This window comes from Spinacia oleracea, chromosome 2 (assembly GCF_020520425.1).
Source record: "Spinacia oleracea cultivar Varoflay chromosome 2, BTI_SOV_V1, whole genome shotgun sequence".
Taxonomy (NCBI): Eukaryota; Viridiplantae; Streptophyta; class Magnoliopsida; order Caryophyllales; family Amaranthaceae; genus Spinacia; species Spinacia oleracea.
The window spans coordinates 1,420,275-1,441,797 of NC_079488.1; the positions used below are offsets into that span (position 1 = coordinate 1,420,275).

General features: G+C 40.3%; 1 protein-coding gene across 1 annotated transcript; it reads right to left on the minus strand.

Moving 5' to 3' along the window:
• Window positions 1-319: 319 nt before the first annotated feature.
• LOC110799956 (fatty acid hydroperoxide lyase, chloroplastic) lies at window positions 320-4,247 on the minus strand. The gene is made up of 2 exons (XM_022005240.2): window positions 3,701-4,247; window positions 320-1,531 (listed from the first exon to the last, which is right to left on the minus strand). The coding sequence occupies exons 1-2, from the start codon at window positions 4,139-4,141 to the stop codon at window positions 491-493; spliced, it is 1,482 nt and encodes a 493-aa protein (XP_021860932.1). The 5' UTR covers window positions 4,142-4,247; the 3' UTR covers window positions 320-490.
• Window positions 4,248-21,523: the final 17,276 nt, after the last annotated feature.

The window sequence follows — 21,523 nt, forward strand, 5'->3', positions numbered from 1 at the left end:
ACAGGCTTGAGCTCGGGTTCGAGTTCGAGTTCGATTCGAACTGTAATGTTGAGCATGAGCTCGTCTCTATTGCTAGATTCTAATTTTGAGTTAGAGTTTAATTTGAATAGACTCAATAACACTGTGAGCTCTACTTTTTCTATTGATCTTAACAAGTTATCTTCTTCTGGCTCACAGATCCACAATCCAAATTGATACGGAGTATACCAATTGTGGGATGTGACGAATTGTTCTACTCCTTGGTAAGTGGAGTACATTATTTTAACAACGGTTATTCATTTCTTACATAAATAAGAAGTACTACGTAAAAAGAACAGTATAATATCAAAAAGTGTGTCCAAAGTTCCCATACATTCTCTGAAATTCTTATTGATATTGATCAATATGATCATACCCAAGACCAAATCCACATACATAAATTTAGGCACATTACATAAATTTGGCCGTATAATAATAATAATAATAATAATAATACAATGTAATAAATTAGTTAGGTAGCTTTTTGAACTTTGGTGATGGCGCCTGATGAATCAAGCGTTATAGAGTCATATCTTAAGAACAAATGTGCCAAGAACAAGCATGCTGTGAGAGGAACATAATCACTAGCTGCACATTGTTTATTTGATGCATCAGATTTCCCCGTTTGCGGCCCATTCGACCAAAACAAATAGTTCAACAACTCACCACCCGTTTCACCCATAAACCGCTCCGAAACAAAAGTATCCGGGTCATCAAATATCTTTGGATCTCTCATCACAAGTGTTTGGTACCCACAAAGCAACTCACCCTTCTTAATCTCAAACCTCGACTCATGTGTTCGTAATTCAAAATCCTTCCTCGCCCGCCCAAATTGAAGCGGTACGGGTGGTTGTAACCGTAATGTCTCGTACACAAATGACGTCATAATAGGCATATCTTGAACCGATTTAAAAGTTAATGACGTAAGCGAATTACATTTCCCCCTCACTTCTTTCCTTAATATATCTTGTATTCCACCTTTGTTTTCCCTTAGATTGTTAACCAAAGCTGGTAAAAACCTCGAAAACCCACCAAACGCGTTAAACCCTAGCATGAACAACAAGTTATGGATTGCTTCTTGTTCACTCAACCCAAACTCAGTCACGCCTGTCTCAACCACCTCACGTGCTTCTTTAGCAACAAAATTTACGAGTTTTTCATAATCCCCTTTTACCAAGAAATAAGGGTATGACCAAGAATGTAGGAAGATTTCTTCAAGTGGTTGGAACATATTTATGTTGATAATAGGTAGGAGTTGTATGGCTAACCATTTATCAATCATAATATGACCATTTTCGCAGAGTTCTGATGAGTAATTTGAAGGGTTTGCTCTAAGCATTACTTGAGATAAGAAGTTGAATATGCACTTTTGTAATGGGGTGAATATCTTTGTTGACCCATCTTTGTTTAGAGATTCTTCCACAGTTTCCCACATTATTTCTGTGTTTGATAGCAGTGATGAAACCCATATTCCTGAGCTCTTCTTTAGAATGTCCGTTGAAAAGTTCTTTATCTGCAGTTCAAACAAATTAAACATATTAATTAATAGAATATTTTAATTAATTAGTTAAGCACTTAATCAATTAGTTAAACAATGAAACTGATTAGTTAAGCAATGAGATCAATTAGTTAATATTTATGTATGTGTGTCTCGTTGTGCATGATATGATGTGTGGTTTATTAATTGGGCCTCGTATCCTATTGTGTGTGTCCTTAAACTACTAAAATATCGTAGCTTAGTTGCGTGTGATTGTTAGGCTTCTTTCAATAAGGTACACTTTGTTTTGTTCTGCGCCAATTATATAGGGTCGTTATTGTGCTTGTTACTATCAAGTACTCCAATAGTGGATCGGAGTAAAATATAAGTTTTGTACTTCATTTGTCTCATGGTGTTTGCATGTTATTCCAAAATTAATATTCTACTTTTTCTGTTTAACTTTTTAAGGTTCTTCGATTCTTACCCTAGTAACAAGTACGGTTCTTCTGCCTAACAATAAGGTTTGCATCTTAAAATAATCTTTATGCCTATTATTTGTATAAGTATTAAGACAAAAGAGGAAAATTTTACCCATATAATTAATTTTTTTGATTAATTATATATAGAAGTAAAGAGTGTTTGTAAATTTTTCTATATCTATATGACTTCATATATGTAAAAAAAAATTGAGGATTTTGATATCCACTTAGAATATTTATATTCACATATAATGAAGTACATACTTTTTTTTTCTATTTAATTACGGTTATTCAAATTAAAATGTCATACATGCATCAAGTGCATAAAATTATGAAGTATATAATAAAGGGAATCAATGATTCAAGTTTTAATTATTTGGTGTAATAAATGAAAGGGTAGATCTGTGAGGTGACAACCGAAAAATGATTTGTTACAATATCATGCAAGTGATGGATCATGGCCTTGCCTGTAAAATATAAATGGTTCATATATAAAAAGAAATGGTCCATAACTCCATATGAAAACAATCAATTCCGATGAAATAAAGCCAACTGTATACTGGACAAATTTCGCGGAAACAAACAACTTCATAACCATCGAGTTTATGACTAGCTTGTTTATCCTTACAGCAACTTAATAATTTGTTTTTATTATTTGAATGGACAGCTTTTGATATATCATTATATATTACTCCTTCCGTTTCTTTTTGTTTGTTACGTTTTAACTTTTGCACGTTTATTAACGTATAATAATGATTCTTTTTCTTTTTATTAAAAAAATAAACCCAAGTAAAACTTCAATCCACTAATCATTACAATATATAACCAATAAGATTGTTTTATTTATAAAATGAACCAATAATGGAAAAGCACAAAGATTGCTAACTTAACATACTTGGGAAATTGTAAAGAAATTTAATGAGTTGAAAAAATTGGACCAATTAAAATTAAAAGATGGCACAAAAAATGATAGTATAATAAGTTTATAAAAGGAACGATTCTCCCACGTAACAAACATTGTGAAACATCTTAAAAGGAATACGTAACAAACAAAAAGAAACGGAGGGAGTATTACAAATAAAATAATGGAGGAAAGGATTGAAATTAACTTGTAATTTGGGGTTTACAAGTATGAATCAAACCCTACTTCATCTGTTTTAATTAAGCTTATTTTATACTTAGTTATAATGTGTCACTGGTGCATTTTAATTTTCTTTAGATGTCTAGAGCAAGATTAATGGGGTCTTGTCGATTTTAAGACTTTTCTCCGCATGTTGCTTCAACATTCAACTAATATTTAATAATTAAACTAATGTTAATACTCCTTAAGATCGATTTAATCAAATTTAGGCTATTTAGCCATTCACATCAACCTCAAATTTACTTAAGACATGTAAATAAACATAACGTATATATTATTTTATTATTTTATTCAACTCACACACCGAGTCTTAAATCGAGCATTTGATTTTTCAAAATTCAATTTAAAACTTTATCAAGACTCCACCACTTCAATGCTACATATGGACTTGGACTAATCATGGTGTTAATTGTGTTATAATCGTTGTTTCATTAATTGAGCTTGTCAAAAGGAAAAAAGAAAAAGTAAACATATTTAAAAATCATAACTTCAAGAGCTATAAAATCAATATATGTAAATCACCAAAATATTCAAAAAAAAAAAAGAAAAAAAAAAAGAAAGAAAAGCATATATATGTATACGTACCTTAGTATGTTTTTCCTCGGTAGTATCAAGATAAACACCAACCCTCATATCACCAGTGAACTTAGTACTTGGCATGAAATCACCAACAAGAACATTCTTCTTATCAATAATATCCATATCAAATAAATAAGAGAAAGATGGTACATCAAGAAGAGCAATTACATTAGGGTTAACACCTGCAAAAAAGGGGAAACAAGGTGGCACATTTGTCCTAAACACACTACTTTTATATTTCTCCATTTTCTTCTTAAAGAAACTATCTTGACCTTGGAACCAAAAGTAGTTTAGCCTATCTCCTATTGGGCCTAGCACCGGCAACCCGTAACTTCCGGGTACGGGCCGAAGCGGTAGGTTCGCCGGAGGTGGTGGTGATGGTGGTGTTAGGGTGGTGGGGATTGGGTTTGGGGTTGACGACATGGTTGCTGATATGGTCATCATCATTTAATTTAATGTAGTTAATTGAGTTATGGCATGGAATTGATAATATATATATATGAGTGTGTTTATTGAAGTTTTGGACTTATTGGTTTTTTGTAATTTTGAGTAGTTATTTAGTTGTCCAAAGTTTATATATTATGGCATGATTAGATATCAAGAGATAAGGCATTGAACGGTGTGATTGGATGAGAACGTGCGTTAAAGATACGGCTCAATTTTGATGCTACAACTACGAACCATTGTCACAATGTCACATGATTCACAACTCACTATTAATTAATAATTAACAATGATATTTTGGCTCAGTGGTTAAGATTGGATCTTGATCTGTGTACGACATGTTACAGATTTAAACTAGTGTTTGATTCGAGTGATGCCCCTGTGTTATTACTTTGAATATCATATTGTGGCGTGTAATATGTAAAATATTAGTGTAAACTATAAAATTTGATTTCAAGTTACAAATTAAGTGTAAAAAGAGATATTTCATGATTGGCTAAAATGATAAGATATCCAATTTACATGTAACATTGATGGAAAGAGTCTGGTAAAAAAAAAGGGTTCTATATAACGCGTATACGTTATAGTATATTTGGTTTTAAAAAAAAAATCTCAAGTACGTATATGCAACAATAATGAGTTATTGACAAAAGCTAGTGATAATAAAAACGTGTACTTAACCAACATAAGTTGGTGGAGTTGGTGGGGAACTCACCTTGTGACTTGGAGGTCAACAAGTTCGAGCCCCATCAACTGCGAAATGCTTGGGAGTGGCTCAAGAGATGACCTGCGGAGCTGTGCTGGTTAACCTGTGCTAGGTGCTGGTTCAGTTAGGGTCTCTTCTTCTTACCTATTAAAAAAAAAAAAAAAAAAAAAAAACGTGTACTTGCTTAAGGGGCCATGACAAATTGATTGGACATGAAACCTATTGAGAGGCTTACTCTTGAATCTCTTGATATAATTAATAACTAGCAATCCAACGCACCAAAATTTATCCTTTTGCACGAGAGAGCCCAACCTCTTTTCATGGGAGAGCCCAAAGGAATTTGCTGATTGCATCTTAATTCAAAATTTCTATTTTTTATGTTTCATCCACCCGTTGTTAGGCCCGATAAACGGGTTGTTTGGATCGATTTCAAATCGTATCCTTTTCAATTCGAGTCGGTTTGGTTAAGGTTCGTGTCTAATAGTTTTCGGGTTCAATTATGTTAATTTCTTGATGATTGGGTCAGGTTTGGGTTAGATTTTGGGGACAATATTGGACTGGGTCAACATGGGATCGGTACATATCCAATCGGTTTATTTTTTATCGGGGTTTTCGGGTTAGATCTTTTTTTTCGGGTTTTATCATGTTATTTTGCTTTAGATTTAGTCGCCATTCATGAAAAAATGTTCAATTATTATTAGCATATAAGAATGTTTCTTACAAAATAATAAAGGGCTAAGTGAATACGGTTCAAAAGTTATTGGTTTACAATATGTGAGTTATAGTAAGTGAAGGAAATATGTCCTTCACCCAAGGTGCACTAAGTCTAATACCAAGGTTCATATTAATTGCGAACAATTAATTCAGTGAGATCAAGTGATCGGAACAGCTAGCTTGAGCAATGCTTTCGGTCAGTGAGTTCTAATGAATATTAAGCTCACAACTTACTCTTGACTGAACCTACAAGGTCACACCAATGGCACGTAACAGATCACCGGATTAAATATATCGGAAATTCATTTAATAGCTTCTCGGGAATTAGTTTTGGAAAACGTATTATACGATACGACCTTCCATCGGAATCGTATATCGTATCTTCGTAAGCTGGGCGAAACGAATAAATCGTATCGTACGACGGTGATTCGTCGTGTACGAAACGATAAATATGTAAGGTTATGATTCATATGACAAAATATAAATCATGCGGAAAAACCATAAAGCCAGGAAAGCATATTATTTACACATAATCATTTAGCATAGTTTAGATGCATACACTTTGTTGCGTGCCCTCCCTAGCTGCGCCCGAACTGAACAAGAACAAGTCTTTAGGACTCCAAGTGTCGTCCCTCCGTAGATAGTCCACAGTACATCCGGATCCGCCTCAAGATTGACCAACTAGAATCGCCCTTAAGGTGCTAGGATTTTCGGCTAGGTTAGTGCAAGTGTATGGCTGAATTTTCTTTCAAAAACTTACCCTTTGAATACTTCAATTGTATCTATAAATTATGACCCTAGGCTTTTATTTATAGAGGTATGGAAAGGGAATTGGAATCCTACCAGGATACGAATTAATTAAACTAGAATCCTATAAGAACTCTAATTAATTAATTTATCCTTTTAGGATTAGGAATTTAATCATATACCAAATCCTAATAGCTTTAGGAATCGTGCATGAACACAAACACACACACGCACGGCAGCCCACGAGGGGCGCCTATGCGCGCGCGCGCTCAGCCCACGCCACGAGGCCCGCAACGCAGCCATGGCCTTGGCGCGCGCTGGGCCTGCCTTGCGGTGGGCCTGGGCGCTGCCTTGGCTTGGCGTGTGGCGCGCGTTTGGCTTGCTGGGCGATGGCCCGGCTTCGTGCTGGGCCTTCGTCCGGCAGGCCTCGTCCGATGCTTATTCGTACGATACGCTTCCGATTAAATTCCCGGTTCCGGAATTCATTTCCGATACGAACAATATTTAATATTTCCGATTCTGGAATTAATTTCCGTTTCGAACAAATATTTAATATTTCCGTTTCCGGAATTATTTTCCGATTCCGATAATATTTCCGATTCTGACAATATTTCCGTTTCCGGCAATATTTCCGATTCCGGCAATATTTCCATTTCCGATAATATTTTCCGATACGTACCATGTTTCCGTTTCCGGCAACATCTACGACTTGGATAATATTTATATTTCCGATACGATCCATATTTCCGTTTCCGGTAATATCGTCGTTTCCTGAGTATTCATTTCTTGCTTGTGACGATCTCAGCTCCCACTGAAACCAAGATCCGTCGATTCCGAATATCCAAAGATGGAGTATTTTATGCCATTAAATACTTGATCCGTTTACGTACTATTTGTGTGACCCTACGGGTTCAGTCAAGAGTAAGCTGTGGATTAATATCATTAATTCCACTTGAACTGAAGCGGCCTCTAGCTAGGCATTCAGCTCACTTGATCTCAATGAATTATTAACTTGTTAATTAATACTGAACCGCATTTATTAGACTTAATATTATATGCATACTTGGACCAAGGGCACTATTTCCTTCAAAATAATATCCGGAACAATATTAAGTCGCGAATACGAAGAGCAGCCCACGAGCCGAATGCACGAAGCATTCAAGGCCCATGGGCGCATGGTACGCAAGCAACACAAGCACAACATCGCTGGCCCAAAGCCGAGCGGCTGCGTGTGCGCGCGCGGGCCAAGACGACAACACAGCAGCAGCAGCGCGCGGCCCATGGCCCAGCTGGCTGCGTGCTCCCTTGTCGTGTGTGTGTGTCGCGTGGGCTTGCTGGCCGGTCGTGGCCTTATTGGCTTGGCCGGTTAGTAGGTTATTCTAATGACCTATACACCCTAGTTTTCCTAACACAATTCAATACTACTCTAAACCTAGACACTCAGAGAACCCTAATTCTCTCTGTGCCTCCAAACTGAGTTCTTCCCAAAAGCAAACACTCTTGATCGATTGTCTAAGCTACGATTATCAAGACGGATCTGATCGTGTCGGTGAACCAAGTAGAGGAACGACAACTGGAGTTCTAAGTTCGTGTTCGTTGACAGATTACTAGGAAAAACACGCTTCAAACGTAAGTATGCTTGATCTGTGCTTTATACATGTTTCCTGGCTTTGAGGATTGTTTCCGCACTTACATTCTATGCATTCACCCATTCGTGTGCTAAAATGAATGGCCCATATAATTATGCAAATATTTACGTGAATTAATTAAAATTCACGTTCACATAAACGCGTCCTAAAAGATTAATCAATTTCCAAATTATTAATCCTTAGACTTTATTCTAATTAAAATTGAATTTAATTAAAATAATGCGACCTACGAAAATAATTATAATTAATCATTTCATTTTAATTTCATTTAGTGGCTCCCACTCAAACCAATAATTATTCAGGATAATTAATTATGAAATATTAAATTAAAACTCGCGGCCCGGCCCAAGCAAATAAAATATTAAATTAAATATCCCGTTAGCCCAAATTAATGCAAATAAGTCAAGCCCAATAATTTTTTAAAAAAAATGTCATGTGCTAACTTGGGCTAGGCTTGCGCCCAGCCCATTGTAGCATTGCGTGGCACACGAGGCACACGAGCATAGCCCGCAGCCATCGTAGCCATCGCATGGCCTACGAGGCATACGAGCATAGCCCGCAGCCATCGCACACGTACCCGCAGCATTGCTGCTGCCCCTGCGTGCCTGGCTTGACTTGTCGCAGCGCATCGCTGCACCATCGCAAGGCCTTGCGCCCTGCTTTGCGCGCAGCACACGCCCCTCATCCTCGCCCAGCGCTCGCGGCACGCAGTATCCATGTTGTTGCCCGCGTCGCTGCGACTCGGCTTGCGCATGGTAGCTCGCATGGCTCGTCGAGCCACATGCCCACCACACATCGTGTTCGTGCCTACGGACCAACTTAATTAAAAAAAAAAAAATTAATTTCACGAACTTTGCACTAATGTTATTTTCAAAAAAAAAACTTACGATTTTTATTTTCGAAAAACAACGATTTTTAACTATTTAATAAACTTTAACAACAATCCAATTTCGTATAATTATTAAATCAAGGCTAACATTATTCAAATTTTTAAGAACGAACGAATCAACTTGAAAATTTTGAACCTTTTAAATAATAAAATCCAAAACTTTAAATCGTTCTTTAACATTTAAATTTCAGATTTTAATAATTAGGTTTAAGTGTGATTAAAATTAACGAAACCATTCAAAATATTAATCCAATAATTTTTAAAATTAGCCACTGACCCATGAAATTATATTCCCTTTCCCAATTAACCGAATTATTAGACCAAAATTATTTAAAAAATCAATTAGGGTTCTAAATTTTACGAATTGGGGAAAAGCAAAATTAGGGTTTATCGGAAAAATCTGAAAATTTTACCATAGATCTAGAATATACTTAGCAACATTTTGTCAAAATTTCAAGAAATTCCGAGTAGTTTAGGTCGACCTTTTAATTGAATTACTTTCCGACACTTTTAATTTTTATTAAAAAAATTAACAAAAACGCCCAAAAAACGACACTTCGAGGCCTGTTTTTGCGATTTCGTTCCCATGAATTGATCTTAGAAAATTGTTTTCAATCTGATTAGAGTTTTAAAAATCGAAAAAGCGAATCTTGTTGAAATCAGACTTTATTACGCAATTCATCCAAAAATTCATAATAAATCCGAAAAATTCACAAAAAATTCCAAATTTTCGACAGATGCAAAAACAAATAAAACATGCTAAAATATGCTTTGAATACATTAGGCTCATGATACTACTATAGGGGAATACAGTTAAACATAATAACATGCGCGGAAACAATCCCCAAAGCCAGCAAGCATGTATGAAGCACAGATTAAGCATACTTACGTTTGAAGCGTGTTTTCCACAAATCTGTCAAGGAACACGAACTTAGAACTCCACTTGTCGTTCCTCTACTTGGTTCACCGACACGATCAGATCCATCTTGATTATCGTAGCTTAGACAATTGATCAAGATACTTTGCTTTTGGGAAGAACTCACTTTGGAGGCACAAAGAGAATTAGGGTTCTATGTGTCTCCAGGGTTTGAGTATGTGTGAATTGTTATGTTGGAAAATAGGGTTAGAAGGTTATTAACATAACCTTACTAACCGACCAAGCCACAAGGGGTAAGGCCGGCCAGCAAGCCCGCGCACACGAGCACAGCGCGCTGGGCCGTGGGCCGCGTTGCTGTTGCTGTGTCGCTGCATCGGTCCGCGCGCGCACACGCGCAGCTCGCTCGGCCATGGGCCAGCGCTGCCTTGTTGTTGCGGCCTTGCTTGCGTGCCCAGCGCCAATGGGCCTTGAGTGCTTCGCGCACTCGGCTCGTGGGCTGCTCCTCGTAGTCGCGACTTAATATCGTTCCGGATATTATTTATCGTTTCGTATACGACGAATCACCGTCGTACGATACGATTTATTTGTGTCGCCCAGCTTACGAATATTCGTGATACGATGTACGATTCCGATGCAAGGTCGCATCGTATAATACGTTTTCCAACTAATTCCCGAAAAGCTATTAAATGAATTTCCGATTCATTTAATATGGTGATCTGTTACATGTCATTGGTGTGACCTTGTAGGTTCAGTCAAGAGTAAGCTGTGAGCTTAATATTCATTAGAACTCACTGATCGGAAGCATTGCTCCAGCTAACTGTTCCGATCACTTGATCTCACTGAATTAATTGTTCGCAATTAATCTGAACCTTGGTATTAGACTTAATGCACCTTGGGTGAAGGACATATTTCCTTCAATATACCCATGTTACATGGCACATATCTAAGCAAGAATCAGTGTCCTAGAACATCTGATGAGCGTAGAAAGATGAGTGGAATTCCATACTCTTCGGCTATTGGATCCATCATGTATGCTATGATTTGTACAAGGCCGGATGTTTCGTTCGCACTCAGTGCAACGAGCAGGTACCAGTCAGAACCAGGTGAGGCACATTGGACTACTGCCAAGAACATCCTAAAGTACCTGAAAAGGACTAAGGATCAGTTTCTGGTTTATGGTGGTACAGATGAGTTGATTGTTAAGGGCTATACGAACGCAAGCTTTCAAACCGATAGAGATGATTTCAGATCACAGTCTGGGTTTGTGTTCTGCCTCAATGGCGGAGCGGTAAGCTGGAAAAGTGCTAAGCAAAGCACTATTGCGGATTCTACAACTGAAGCCGAGTACATTGCTGCCTCAGAAGCAGCAAAGGAAGCTGTTTGGATTCGGAAGTTCATCGGAGAACTTGGGGTTGTCCCCTCCATTAAAGGACCAGTGGCTTTGTATTGCGACAATAGCGGAGCCATTGCCCAGGCAAAGGAGCCTAGGAGCCACCAGAAGTCCAAGCACGTACTGCGGCGATTTCATATACTTCGAGATATCGTTGAAAGAAAGGAAATCGAGATTTGCAAGGTTGGAACTGAAGACAACGTCGCGGATCCATTGACTAAACCGTTGCCACAAGTGAAACACAACACACATGTAGCAACCATGGGAATCAAGCATGTTGGAGATTGGCTTTGATTTTCTAAGTATTGTTTTAGAACATCTGTTAGATCTATGTTTAAAACAATTGGTTTAACCATTTCATATTTATGAAATTTATTATTTCATATTCATTTAATTTTGGTTTAGTATTAAATGATAAGTCCATGTGATTCAAATCATTCAAATGGGATGTCAAGATGGATTATTCGACAAAGAAACACCCATAAGTGAACTTGAATATTGAAGTCACAAAGGATCCCTAATCCAGGTCATTGAAAGGTGGACGACCAATGCCTAATGAAGATTAGATTGCAAGTAGATTTTTTAGTTCTGTTTCTTGAACTAGAGTGACTGGATGTCAGAATCTTTTGCATAGATACTTATTGGATCTTGTATCGGATTGACCCTGAGAACACTTTAAGAGATTAAAGTCATGTCATAGGTAGTTCTCATTAATGGTGATTAGAAACCGTTCCTCAGAACATGAGCGATTATGTCTGCTCGTTTGAGAATTAGTTCTCTTTGATGCTAGCTAAACGTCGCACCGTAAAAGGAGGCTATAAAAGCAGTTATTGGGCGTACTATGAATCAAAGTGAGTGTTCATAGATTGCAAGAATGGATTTTCCTCCTATCTTTGATAGGATATGGTGTTGTTGTGTAACAAGGCCTCTCGGAGAGTTAGATACTGTAAAATGCATGGTCGTGCTCAAAATGGTTAAGGCTTAACCTTCTGTAAAAGTTTAACAGTTGAGCTCTGTAATCTGAGAAACACTTCTGGATCTAATAAGGATGGCTTGGATCTTACCTTATGTTCAGTAAGTAACACTAAGTGACAAAGGAATGTGAATGCACACTTGTCTGAATGACAAGTGGGAGATTGAAGGAAATATGTCCTTCACCCAAGGTGCATTAAGTCTAATACCAAGGTTCAGATTAATTGCGAACAATTAATTCAGTGAGATCAAGTGATCGGAACAGCTAGCTGGAGCAATGCTTCCGATCAGTGAGTTCTAATGAATATTAAGCTCACAACTTACTCTTGACTGAACCTACAAGGTCACACCAATGGCACGTAACAGATCACCGGATTAAATGAATCAGAAATTCATTTAATATCTTTTCGGGAATTAGTTTTGGAAAACGTATTATACGATACGACCTTGCATCGGAATCGTATATCGTATCGCGAATATTCGTAAGCTGGGCGAAACGAATAAAACGTATCGTACGACGGTGATTCGTCGTGTACGAAACGATAAATAATATCCGGAACGATATTAAGTCGTGAATACGAAGAGCAGCCCACGAGCCGAATGCACGAAGCATTCAATGCCCATGGGCGCATGGTACGCAAGCAACACAAGCACAACAGCGCTGGCCCAAAGCGGAGCGGCTGCGTGTGCGCGCGCGGGCCAAGACGACAACGCAGCAGCAGCAGCGCGCGGCCCATGGCCCAGTTGGGGTGCGTGCTCGCTTGTCGTGTGTGTGTGTGTCGCGTGGGCTTGCTGGCCGGTCGTGGCCTTATTGGCTTAGCCGGTTAGTAGGTTATTCTAATGACCTATACACCCTAGTTTTCCTAACACAATACTACTCTAACCCTAGACACTCAAAGAACCCTAATTCTCTCTGTGCCTCCAAACTGAGTTCTTCCCAAAAGCAAACACTCTTGATCGATTGTCTAAACTACGATTATCAAGACGGATCTGATCGTGTCGGTGAACCAAGTAGAGGAACGACAAGTGGAGTTCTAAGTTCGTGTTCGTTGACAAATTACTAGGGAAAACACGCTTCAAACGTAAGTATGCTTGATCTGTGCTTTATACATGTTTCCTGACTTTGGGGATTGTTTCCGCACATGTTATTATGTTTAACTGTATTCCCCTACAGTAAGCGATAAGGGTTACATTTCACATTTTTACAAGAAAAAATATATTAAAAGTTATAAAAATTCTGTTATTTAGTTTAAACTATTGGTAAATTGAGTTGTTATTCGGTTCGGATCGATTCGGGTTGATTCAAAATTTTACAGTTGTTTTCAGTTTGGGTCTATTGGTGTATCGGATCATTTTCGGGTCAAATCAATTCTTGTTCGATTTCAATTTCTAGTCGGATCAATTTGCATTTAAGTTGTTTTCGGGGCATGATTTCAGGTCCAAATTGGGTTATAAATAGGGTCAACCAGATCGATTTCATGTACGGGCCATTTTTGCAAGGTCTTGCCCTGGCATATACATGCTTTGCCAAGTGACTAAATCCTTATTTAGAGGCAATAACATTACCACATTTGATCTGATTGATCAGATCAACCAGAAAGTATGGCAGATTTTAGACCCATAGGATTATGTAATACTATTTATAAGCTTATTACTAAAATCATTACTAATAGGTTAAAACCAATCCTGAATAACTTAATTAGTCCTTTGCAATCTAGCTTTATTAAGGGGAGGGGAATAGAGGATAATGTTATAGTTGTCAAAGAGGTGGCCCATCATTTTCATAAAACCAGAAAAGGAAAGAATACAATGGCCTTAAAATTAGATTTAACCAAAGCCTATGATAGTCTTGAATGGAGCTTTATTAGAGATACGCTTTTTAGTTATAAGTTCCCACAGAAATTAATCGAATTGGTTATGTGTTGCATCACGACTCCGAAAATATCTGTTTTATGGAATGGTGAGATTACAGAGGAATTTAGACCATCTCGAGGAATAAGGCAAGGGGACCCTCTTTCTTCCTACATTTTTGTTTTATGCCTGGATAGATTATCCATGTTAATTGAAGATGAGGTGGAAAAAGGGGAGTGGGTACCTCTTAAAATTTCAAAAAATATATCTCTTTCCCATGTTTTTTATGCTGATGACGTCTTTTTGTTTGGGTCGGCCACTAGTTTGAATATGGATGTTGTTGTGGGATCTTTTACGGTGATGACGTGTCACGCGTTCCTCGGAGGTATCAAGTATGACCTGGCACGAACTTCTGGCAACCTGCAAAACAAGAATATTCCCGTAGGAATATTCCCTCCGATGCTTAAGTAAGTATATGCTAGAGAGAGAAATAATTTGTAGAAAGAGGGAAGAGCAAAGATAGTTCTTGGTTGGATGGAATGAATTGATTGTCCCGTTTACCTAGGGATCTGCACTATTTATAGTGCTAGGGTTTCTTGGGAGCTGGTCCTGCATTGATTGGATGGTTTCGTAAGATCAGGACACGTGTCCTGCGTAAATACTGGGGGCTTGATTTGAGCCTGGAGGGTTATTTAAGTGTTTGGGCTTCTTGAAATCAACGGAAATGGGTCCCTTCTGAGTAGTAGGGCCTCAAGACCTTCCGGAGGGCCTTTTAGGCCTTCTTAATGGGCCTTCATGGTTCAGCCTAGGTGGCGTTTATTTTAGGCCACATCATTTGCCCCTCAAGGAGGATGCCCCTTTCCCATGTGGGGTAGGCTGCTTGTCCTGGGAACGTGCCACGTGTGAGGGCTTTTTAGAGCTTAGCTTTTCCTTTAAAACCTTCAGAACTTCTCCCATTTTCCCTTTGTTACCTCAGAGCAATTTTCCTAGAGAGAGAAAGCGAATTCGATTTGCCAAAGATCTGCTTGCTTGCGTTTGAGTGTTCTTGGATTCTTGTTCAGTGTTCTTGAGGCTTTAGAAGATTTGCCCAGACTTCTTATCAGTTTGATCATTTTTTGGTAAGTTCTCTATTAGAACTCTTGTTTTCTGCATGCTTATGGGTCTCCTTCTTTTATCGTTTATAGTGTCCTGGGGAGGCGTCCTGTGGGTTACGACGCCCTTTTCTTTCTTTTTTGCTAAAGTCAGACGTCCTGTTCCTTATGCAGGACGGCATGGCTCGAATTAAGCAAACAGCCAGTGTGGGTGCATGGGCTGCACCGCGAGAGGGGGACGATAGGATTCCTTTTTCGAACCCGTCTCAAGGAGATAGGAGTGGAGTCCGCTCTTCTCGTAATACAGGAGACGGGGCCGTAAGATTGGCACATTCTTCTAGGAGGAGGAAAAACGTGGCTTGCCGTCCTCGCGTTCCGCGCGAGGATCTTGAAGATGACTCCTCTAGTTCTTCAGACGAGGAGTTTGCAAAAAATCTTCCTCCTATGGTCTGGGGGAAAGAGGATGTCGATTTGTTTCCTTCTGACATCTTTCCCAGCATGAAATGGCTGAGGTATCTGAGGGAGCAGGGACGTGATTTTGAGCGTTTTCTGCTTCTGCCCCCTGGGTTTAGTCTTAGTAGCCCTCGACCCCATAATTCTGTGGACCAACTCTCTCAGGGAGAGGTTGCCGTCTATACTGCTGCTTTTAGATTGGGTCTTAGGTTTCCTTTGCATCCCTTCGTGATGGACGTCTTGGAGGGGTATGATATTGGCCTTGCTCAGCTGACACCTAACTCTTGGGCAAACATTTTTGGATTTATTTCCAAGTGTGCTTTGAGCGGCATCACTCCTTCCTTTCCTGCATTCCTTCGTCTTGTAGTTATTGCCCCTTCCTCTCGCTCTCCCCAGGGATGGTTCACCCTTTACAGCCGTCGGAGATATAAGACGGTGGTGGGTAAGACCTCTAGCTGGGTTTGGTGGAGGAAGAAGTGGTCTGTTGTTCGAATGGAAGACCTCTCTCTTTCAAGGCGTCTTTCTAGATGGAACCGTCGGCCCCGTTATTTATCTAGGGATGACGCCTTCCTCCGCCTTTCGTCAAGGGATTGGGGACTCATAAAGCCCTTGTTTCAGGCCGAGATGTATCGGCTGTCTTCAAAGAGCCATGCATGGGTGCATAATGCTTGGCTTCCCCATGTAGGCCAGTTCACCAACATAGTCTTTCTTTCGGCCGTCGGTCTTTGTCCCTATTTAAGTAGAGGTAGTTTTCCATAGTCTTTCATTCAACACCGTTGTTCTTTTTCTTCTACTAACTCCCTTGGTTCTGTAGATTCTGCCATGGATCGTTTATCCTCCGAAGACAAGGGCGTGTTGGACGTACCCGCTTGGCCGCCCGAGGTGTACACTGAGAACATTCTTAAGGCCGTGGAGGCCAAGAAGAAGGACTCCTCCAAGAAGTCCGACGAGGGTGCCTCTGGTGATATTGCCAAGGTATGTTTTTTGCTTTTAATATGCCTCTGTATTCATTTCAGATTTTGACTTGGTCGTTTACTTGTTATATCTTTCAGGAGCCCACTTCGTCAGCTTCGAAGAAGCGTCCTGCGTCTTCGACGGTGGCTCCCAAGCCAAATCGGCCCTTCTTTAAGAAGATGGGTAGTGCTGATGCTGCAACAAAGTCGTCGCTGTCAAAACCATCTGCTCCTCTGGCTGGGGGAGAGGTTCCCCTTAACCAGGCGTCTATTCCTCCGCCTGAGCACAAGGAAGTCTCTCCCCAGGTGGGCACCGAAGGAGATTCCGCTGCCAGGGCGGCTGCTGACGAGGTAGCGGCCGACCAGGCTGATGCTGCTGGGGCCACCACTTCGTCCAAGGAGGACAAGGGTAAGGGCAAGGAGGCTGACGCTCCTTCTGCTGATGGCGCCTCCATGCCTCCTCCGGCTCCGTCGATTGGTTAGTGTTTCTATACTTTTAATCTGTCATGACAACTTGGTTTTTGCATGGTGTTTGATATCCCGGCGTTGATTTAGTTGATATGTTCAAACGGATGCGGCGTGCTGAGGTGGCGAGCATCCCCCCCTCTGACGGTTTTAGCTCAGAGGCGAAGGATAAGATCCTTTCGGATATCTATGCGGCCATTCCTGAGGAGTATGTGAGGTCGCTTCCCGGGATTGACTTAGGGTTCTTTGGGTCCATTCAGTCCCTCGTACTTGATGTGAGACACTTATTCATGGTCTTCTTTTTCTCTTATTTTTATTATCATTATTTTTTACTCTATTTTGTTTTCGGCAGCTCTTCATCCGTTGTGCCGAGAGTAGGAACTACCGCTTCGATATGCATAATGAGATGCTCAAGCATAAGGACCAGATTGAGAATCATGAGAAGTATGCTGAGAGGACGGCCAGATTGATCAACGTGGACGCAGATACGAAGATTAAGTCCGAAATGGATGCTCTGAAGAAGGCTGAGGAGGACTTCCAGAATTACGAAAAGAAATTGCTGGAGCATGAGGAGAGGCTGGCCGTGCTGAGAAAGGAGTATTCCTCCGTCTCGGAGCGAGTGACCAATTTATCGTCCAAGGTGAACGTCTTGGAGGGTCAGCTTAAGGCTATGCAGGGTGAGATTGAAGCCGTGCGCAGAGAAGCAGCGAGTTCTTTCAAGTTAGGCGAAGAGTCCATTTTGGAGAATGCTCGAAGGGCGTGGGATCAGTCCATGGATGGGAAGGACTTTTCGTAGTTCAAACGTCGTATCTCCTATCAGATGGCCGTCTCGACGGCTAGACGCCTAGGCCTAGATCCCCCTGCGTTCGTTAGCGACGGGGAAGATGAGGACGTGGAGGAGGAAGAAGTGAACTCCCCTGAAGGCCAAGACGTCCAGGATGGGAGTTCCACCGCCCCTCATCCTTGAGCAGCTTTTTGTGTAACTGGTTAGAATGGCGCCGTGGGCGCTTATAATAACTTTGATTCCTTTTGGCATTTTCTTGTGTTGGTTTGTTTGCGCCATGAGCGCATGTATAAACATTTTGTGCCTTCGTGCACTTGTTTTATTTTAATTCCATTTCAGTTTGTTACTGATTTCTTAGGAATTCTTTATGGGCCCATTTGATGGACGGGAACCTCAGTGTTTTAGGTGATCAGCCTAATTTGAGGCGCTAATCTAGGCCACTTCTCAAGACGTCAATCGATTAGTCTTTTTAGACGCCCTTCCAAGGAGGTGGCGTCGTGTTGAATGTCTGCTCTTGTTGAGTCTTTTTTCGGACGCTTTCCATGGAGGAGGCGTCATGTTGGATATCTGCTCGTGTTGAGTCTTTTGTGTTTGTTAGTACAGGGTATTTTTAGGGTCGTCGTTTATTTAGTAAATATTGACGCCACCATTTGGAGTTTGTTTTCTTGTGGGTTTCTCCACCCCTTAGTGTTTTTAAAGGGTTTAACTGAGACTTGTATCTGTCAGATAAGAAAACATTTATTTACTAAGTTGCAAGCTAAATTCACCGCGTCTTAGGCGGGCATTTACAGGCCGTTTTGTGGGCTCTAATACAATAGCTAGGCCATTTTGTAGGCTCTTGGTACAATACTTAACCTAATGACATTCTATTTTCAGCCACTTTTCTCAATCTTGACCGTTTCTGTTTTGGCTGGTTTACTCTCCTTGACGGCTAGCAGTTCGTCTTCATGCTTTCTTTTGCCTCTGGCTTCGGCAGAATCTTGCTTCCATGCTGACGGGTTGAGGGTCGTAAGGTAACAGTCCCTAGCATGTTGTTGGTCTCCATGTATGGTGCCTATCGCCCCATCATTGCACACAAACTTCAAAAGCATCAGATGGGTGACGACTACATCTTTAATCTTGTTCAAGGTGGTGTTAGGTTATGATACATATGACAATTCATAAATCATGCGGAAAAACCATAAAGCCAGGAAAGCATAATATATTCACATAATCATTTAGCATAGAATTGATGCATACATGTTGTAGCGTGCCTTCCCTAGCTGCGCCCGAACCGAACAAGAACAAGTCTTTAGGACTCCAAATGTCGTCCCTCCGTAGATAGTCCATAGTACGTCCGGATCCGCCTCAAGTTAGACCAACTAGAATCGCCCTTAAGGTTACTAGGAATTTCGGCTAGTGTTTGCAAGTGTATGGTTAATTTTATTTCAAAAACTTACCCTTTGAATACTTCAATCGTTTCTGAAAATAATGACCCTAGGCCCTTATTTATAGAGGTATGGAAAAGGAACTGGAATCTTATTAGGATACTAATTAGTTAAACTAGAATCCTAGTAGGACTCTAATTAATTAATTTTATCCTTTTAGGATTAGGAATTTAATCATCAAACAAATCCTACACAATTTAGGTTTCGTATGTGAACACAAACTCTACACGAGCATGACCCACGAGCGTGCAGGCCATGCCCGCGCACAGCCCACACGGCCGCTCGGCCCACGCGAGCCGCAAGCCCACGCGAGCAGCAGCACAGCTCGCAGCCCATCGCTGCGCGCGCTGCGCGCGCTGCCATGGCCTGCTGGGCCTGGCCTTGCGCCGCTGGGCCTGGCGTGGCCTTGGCTGTTCGTGTGGCGCGCTTGGCTTGCTGGGCGATGGCCTGGCTTCGTGCTGGGCCCTCGTCCGGCAGGCCTCGTCCGATGCTTATTCGTACGATACGCTTCCGATTAAATTCCCGGTTCCGGAATTCATTTCCGATACGAACAATATTTAATATTTCCGATTCCGGAATCAATTTCCGTTTCGAACAAATATTTAATATTTCCGTTTCCGGAATTATTTTCCGATTCCGATAATATTTCCGATTCTGACAATATTTCCGTTTCCGGCAATATTTCCGATTCCGGCAATATTTCCATTTCCGATAATATTTTCCGATACGTACCATGTTTCCGTTTCCGGCAACATCTACGACTTGGATAATATTTATATTTCCGATACGATCCATATTTCCGTTTCCGGCAATATCATCGTTTCCGGAGTATTCATTTCTTGCTTGTGACGATCTCAGCTCCCACTGAAACCAAGATCCGTCGATTCCGAATATCCATAGATAGAGTATTTAATGCCATTAAATACTTGATCCGTTTACGTACTATTTGTGTGACCCTACGGGTTCAGTCAAGAGTAAGCTGTGGATTAATATCATTAATTCCACTTGAACTGAAGCGGCCTCTAGCTAGGCATTCAGCTCACTTGATCTCACTGAATTATTATCTTGTTAATTAATACTGAACCGCACTTATTAGACTTAACATAGAATGCATACTTGGACCAAGGGCATTATTTCCTTCAGTCTCCCACTTGTCCTTAGGGACAAGTGTGCATTTCCTAATTCCTTTGTCGCTCGATGCTTGCTCTTGAACATAAGGTAAGAGTTGTCATCCTTATTATGTCCAAAGGTGTTCCTCGGTTTCAGAGTTCAACTGATCAAATAAACAGATAATCATAGCCTATGATTCATCCGAGCACGGCCATGCATTTCACAGTTTCTAGCTCTCCGAGTGGCCTTGTACAACTTTTAAGCATCTCATCCCGATTTATGGGAGGACAATCCCAATCTTGCGATCTTGAGATTAGACTTCGTTTGATAGGTGATTACCTGAGCGTTGCCTTTATAGCCTCCTTTTACGGTGCGACGGTTGGTCAACGTCAAAGCAACCAGTTCTCAAACAAGTAATCTCAAATAACTCAGGTATTGAGGATTTAGTGTCTAATAATTTTAATGAAATTTACTTATGACAGATTTTCATCTCTTACAGTAAAGTTTCATAGGTCTTGTCCGATACTAGTCTTCCCAAAGTAAGTATCTATGCAAATGATTATGACATTGCCATGTCCACATAGTTCAAGAAACAGAACTACTAGTCATCTTGCATTCTAATCGTCTAACGTTTTCTATGCGTCCAATTTTATAGAAAACTCCGACTAGGGACCATTTTCAACCTTTGACATTCAAGTTCACTTGATAGACATTTCTTAGTCACAGGACTGGTCCTGACAGTCTATCTTGAATATATCGCCAAATTGAAGGGACTCATCATTTAATAAACCACAAATTAAATGGAAAAATGAATTCTCTTCATTTATTGTGAATGATTAACCAATAATGTTTTACAAAGATTTAAACTCTAAAACTTTAAAACATTAAACAAGGATATCAAAGCCATTCTCCAATATGCTTGATTCCCATAGCTGCAGTGTGCGAGTTGTGCTTCGCCTGCGGCAAAGGTTTAGTCAATGGATCTGATATGTTGTCATCAGTTCCAATTTTGCTTATTTCGACTTGCTTTCTTTCAACGAACTCTCGTAGAAGGTGAAATCTACGAAGTACATGCTTGACTCTCTGGTGGTGTCTAGGCTCCTTTGCCTGTGCAATAGCTCCGTTATTATCACAATACAGGGCTATTGGTCCTTTAATGGAGGGGACTACACCAAGTTCACCTATGAACTTCCTTAGCCATATAGCTTCCTTTGCTGCTTCATGTGCAGCAATGTACTCCGCTTAAGTTGTAGAATCCGCAATGGTGCTTTGCTTAGCACTTTTCCAGCTTACTGCACCTCCGTTGA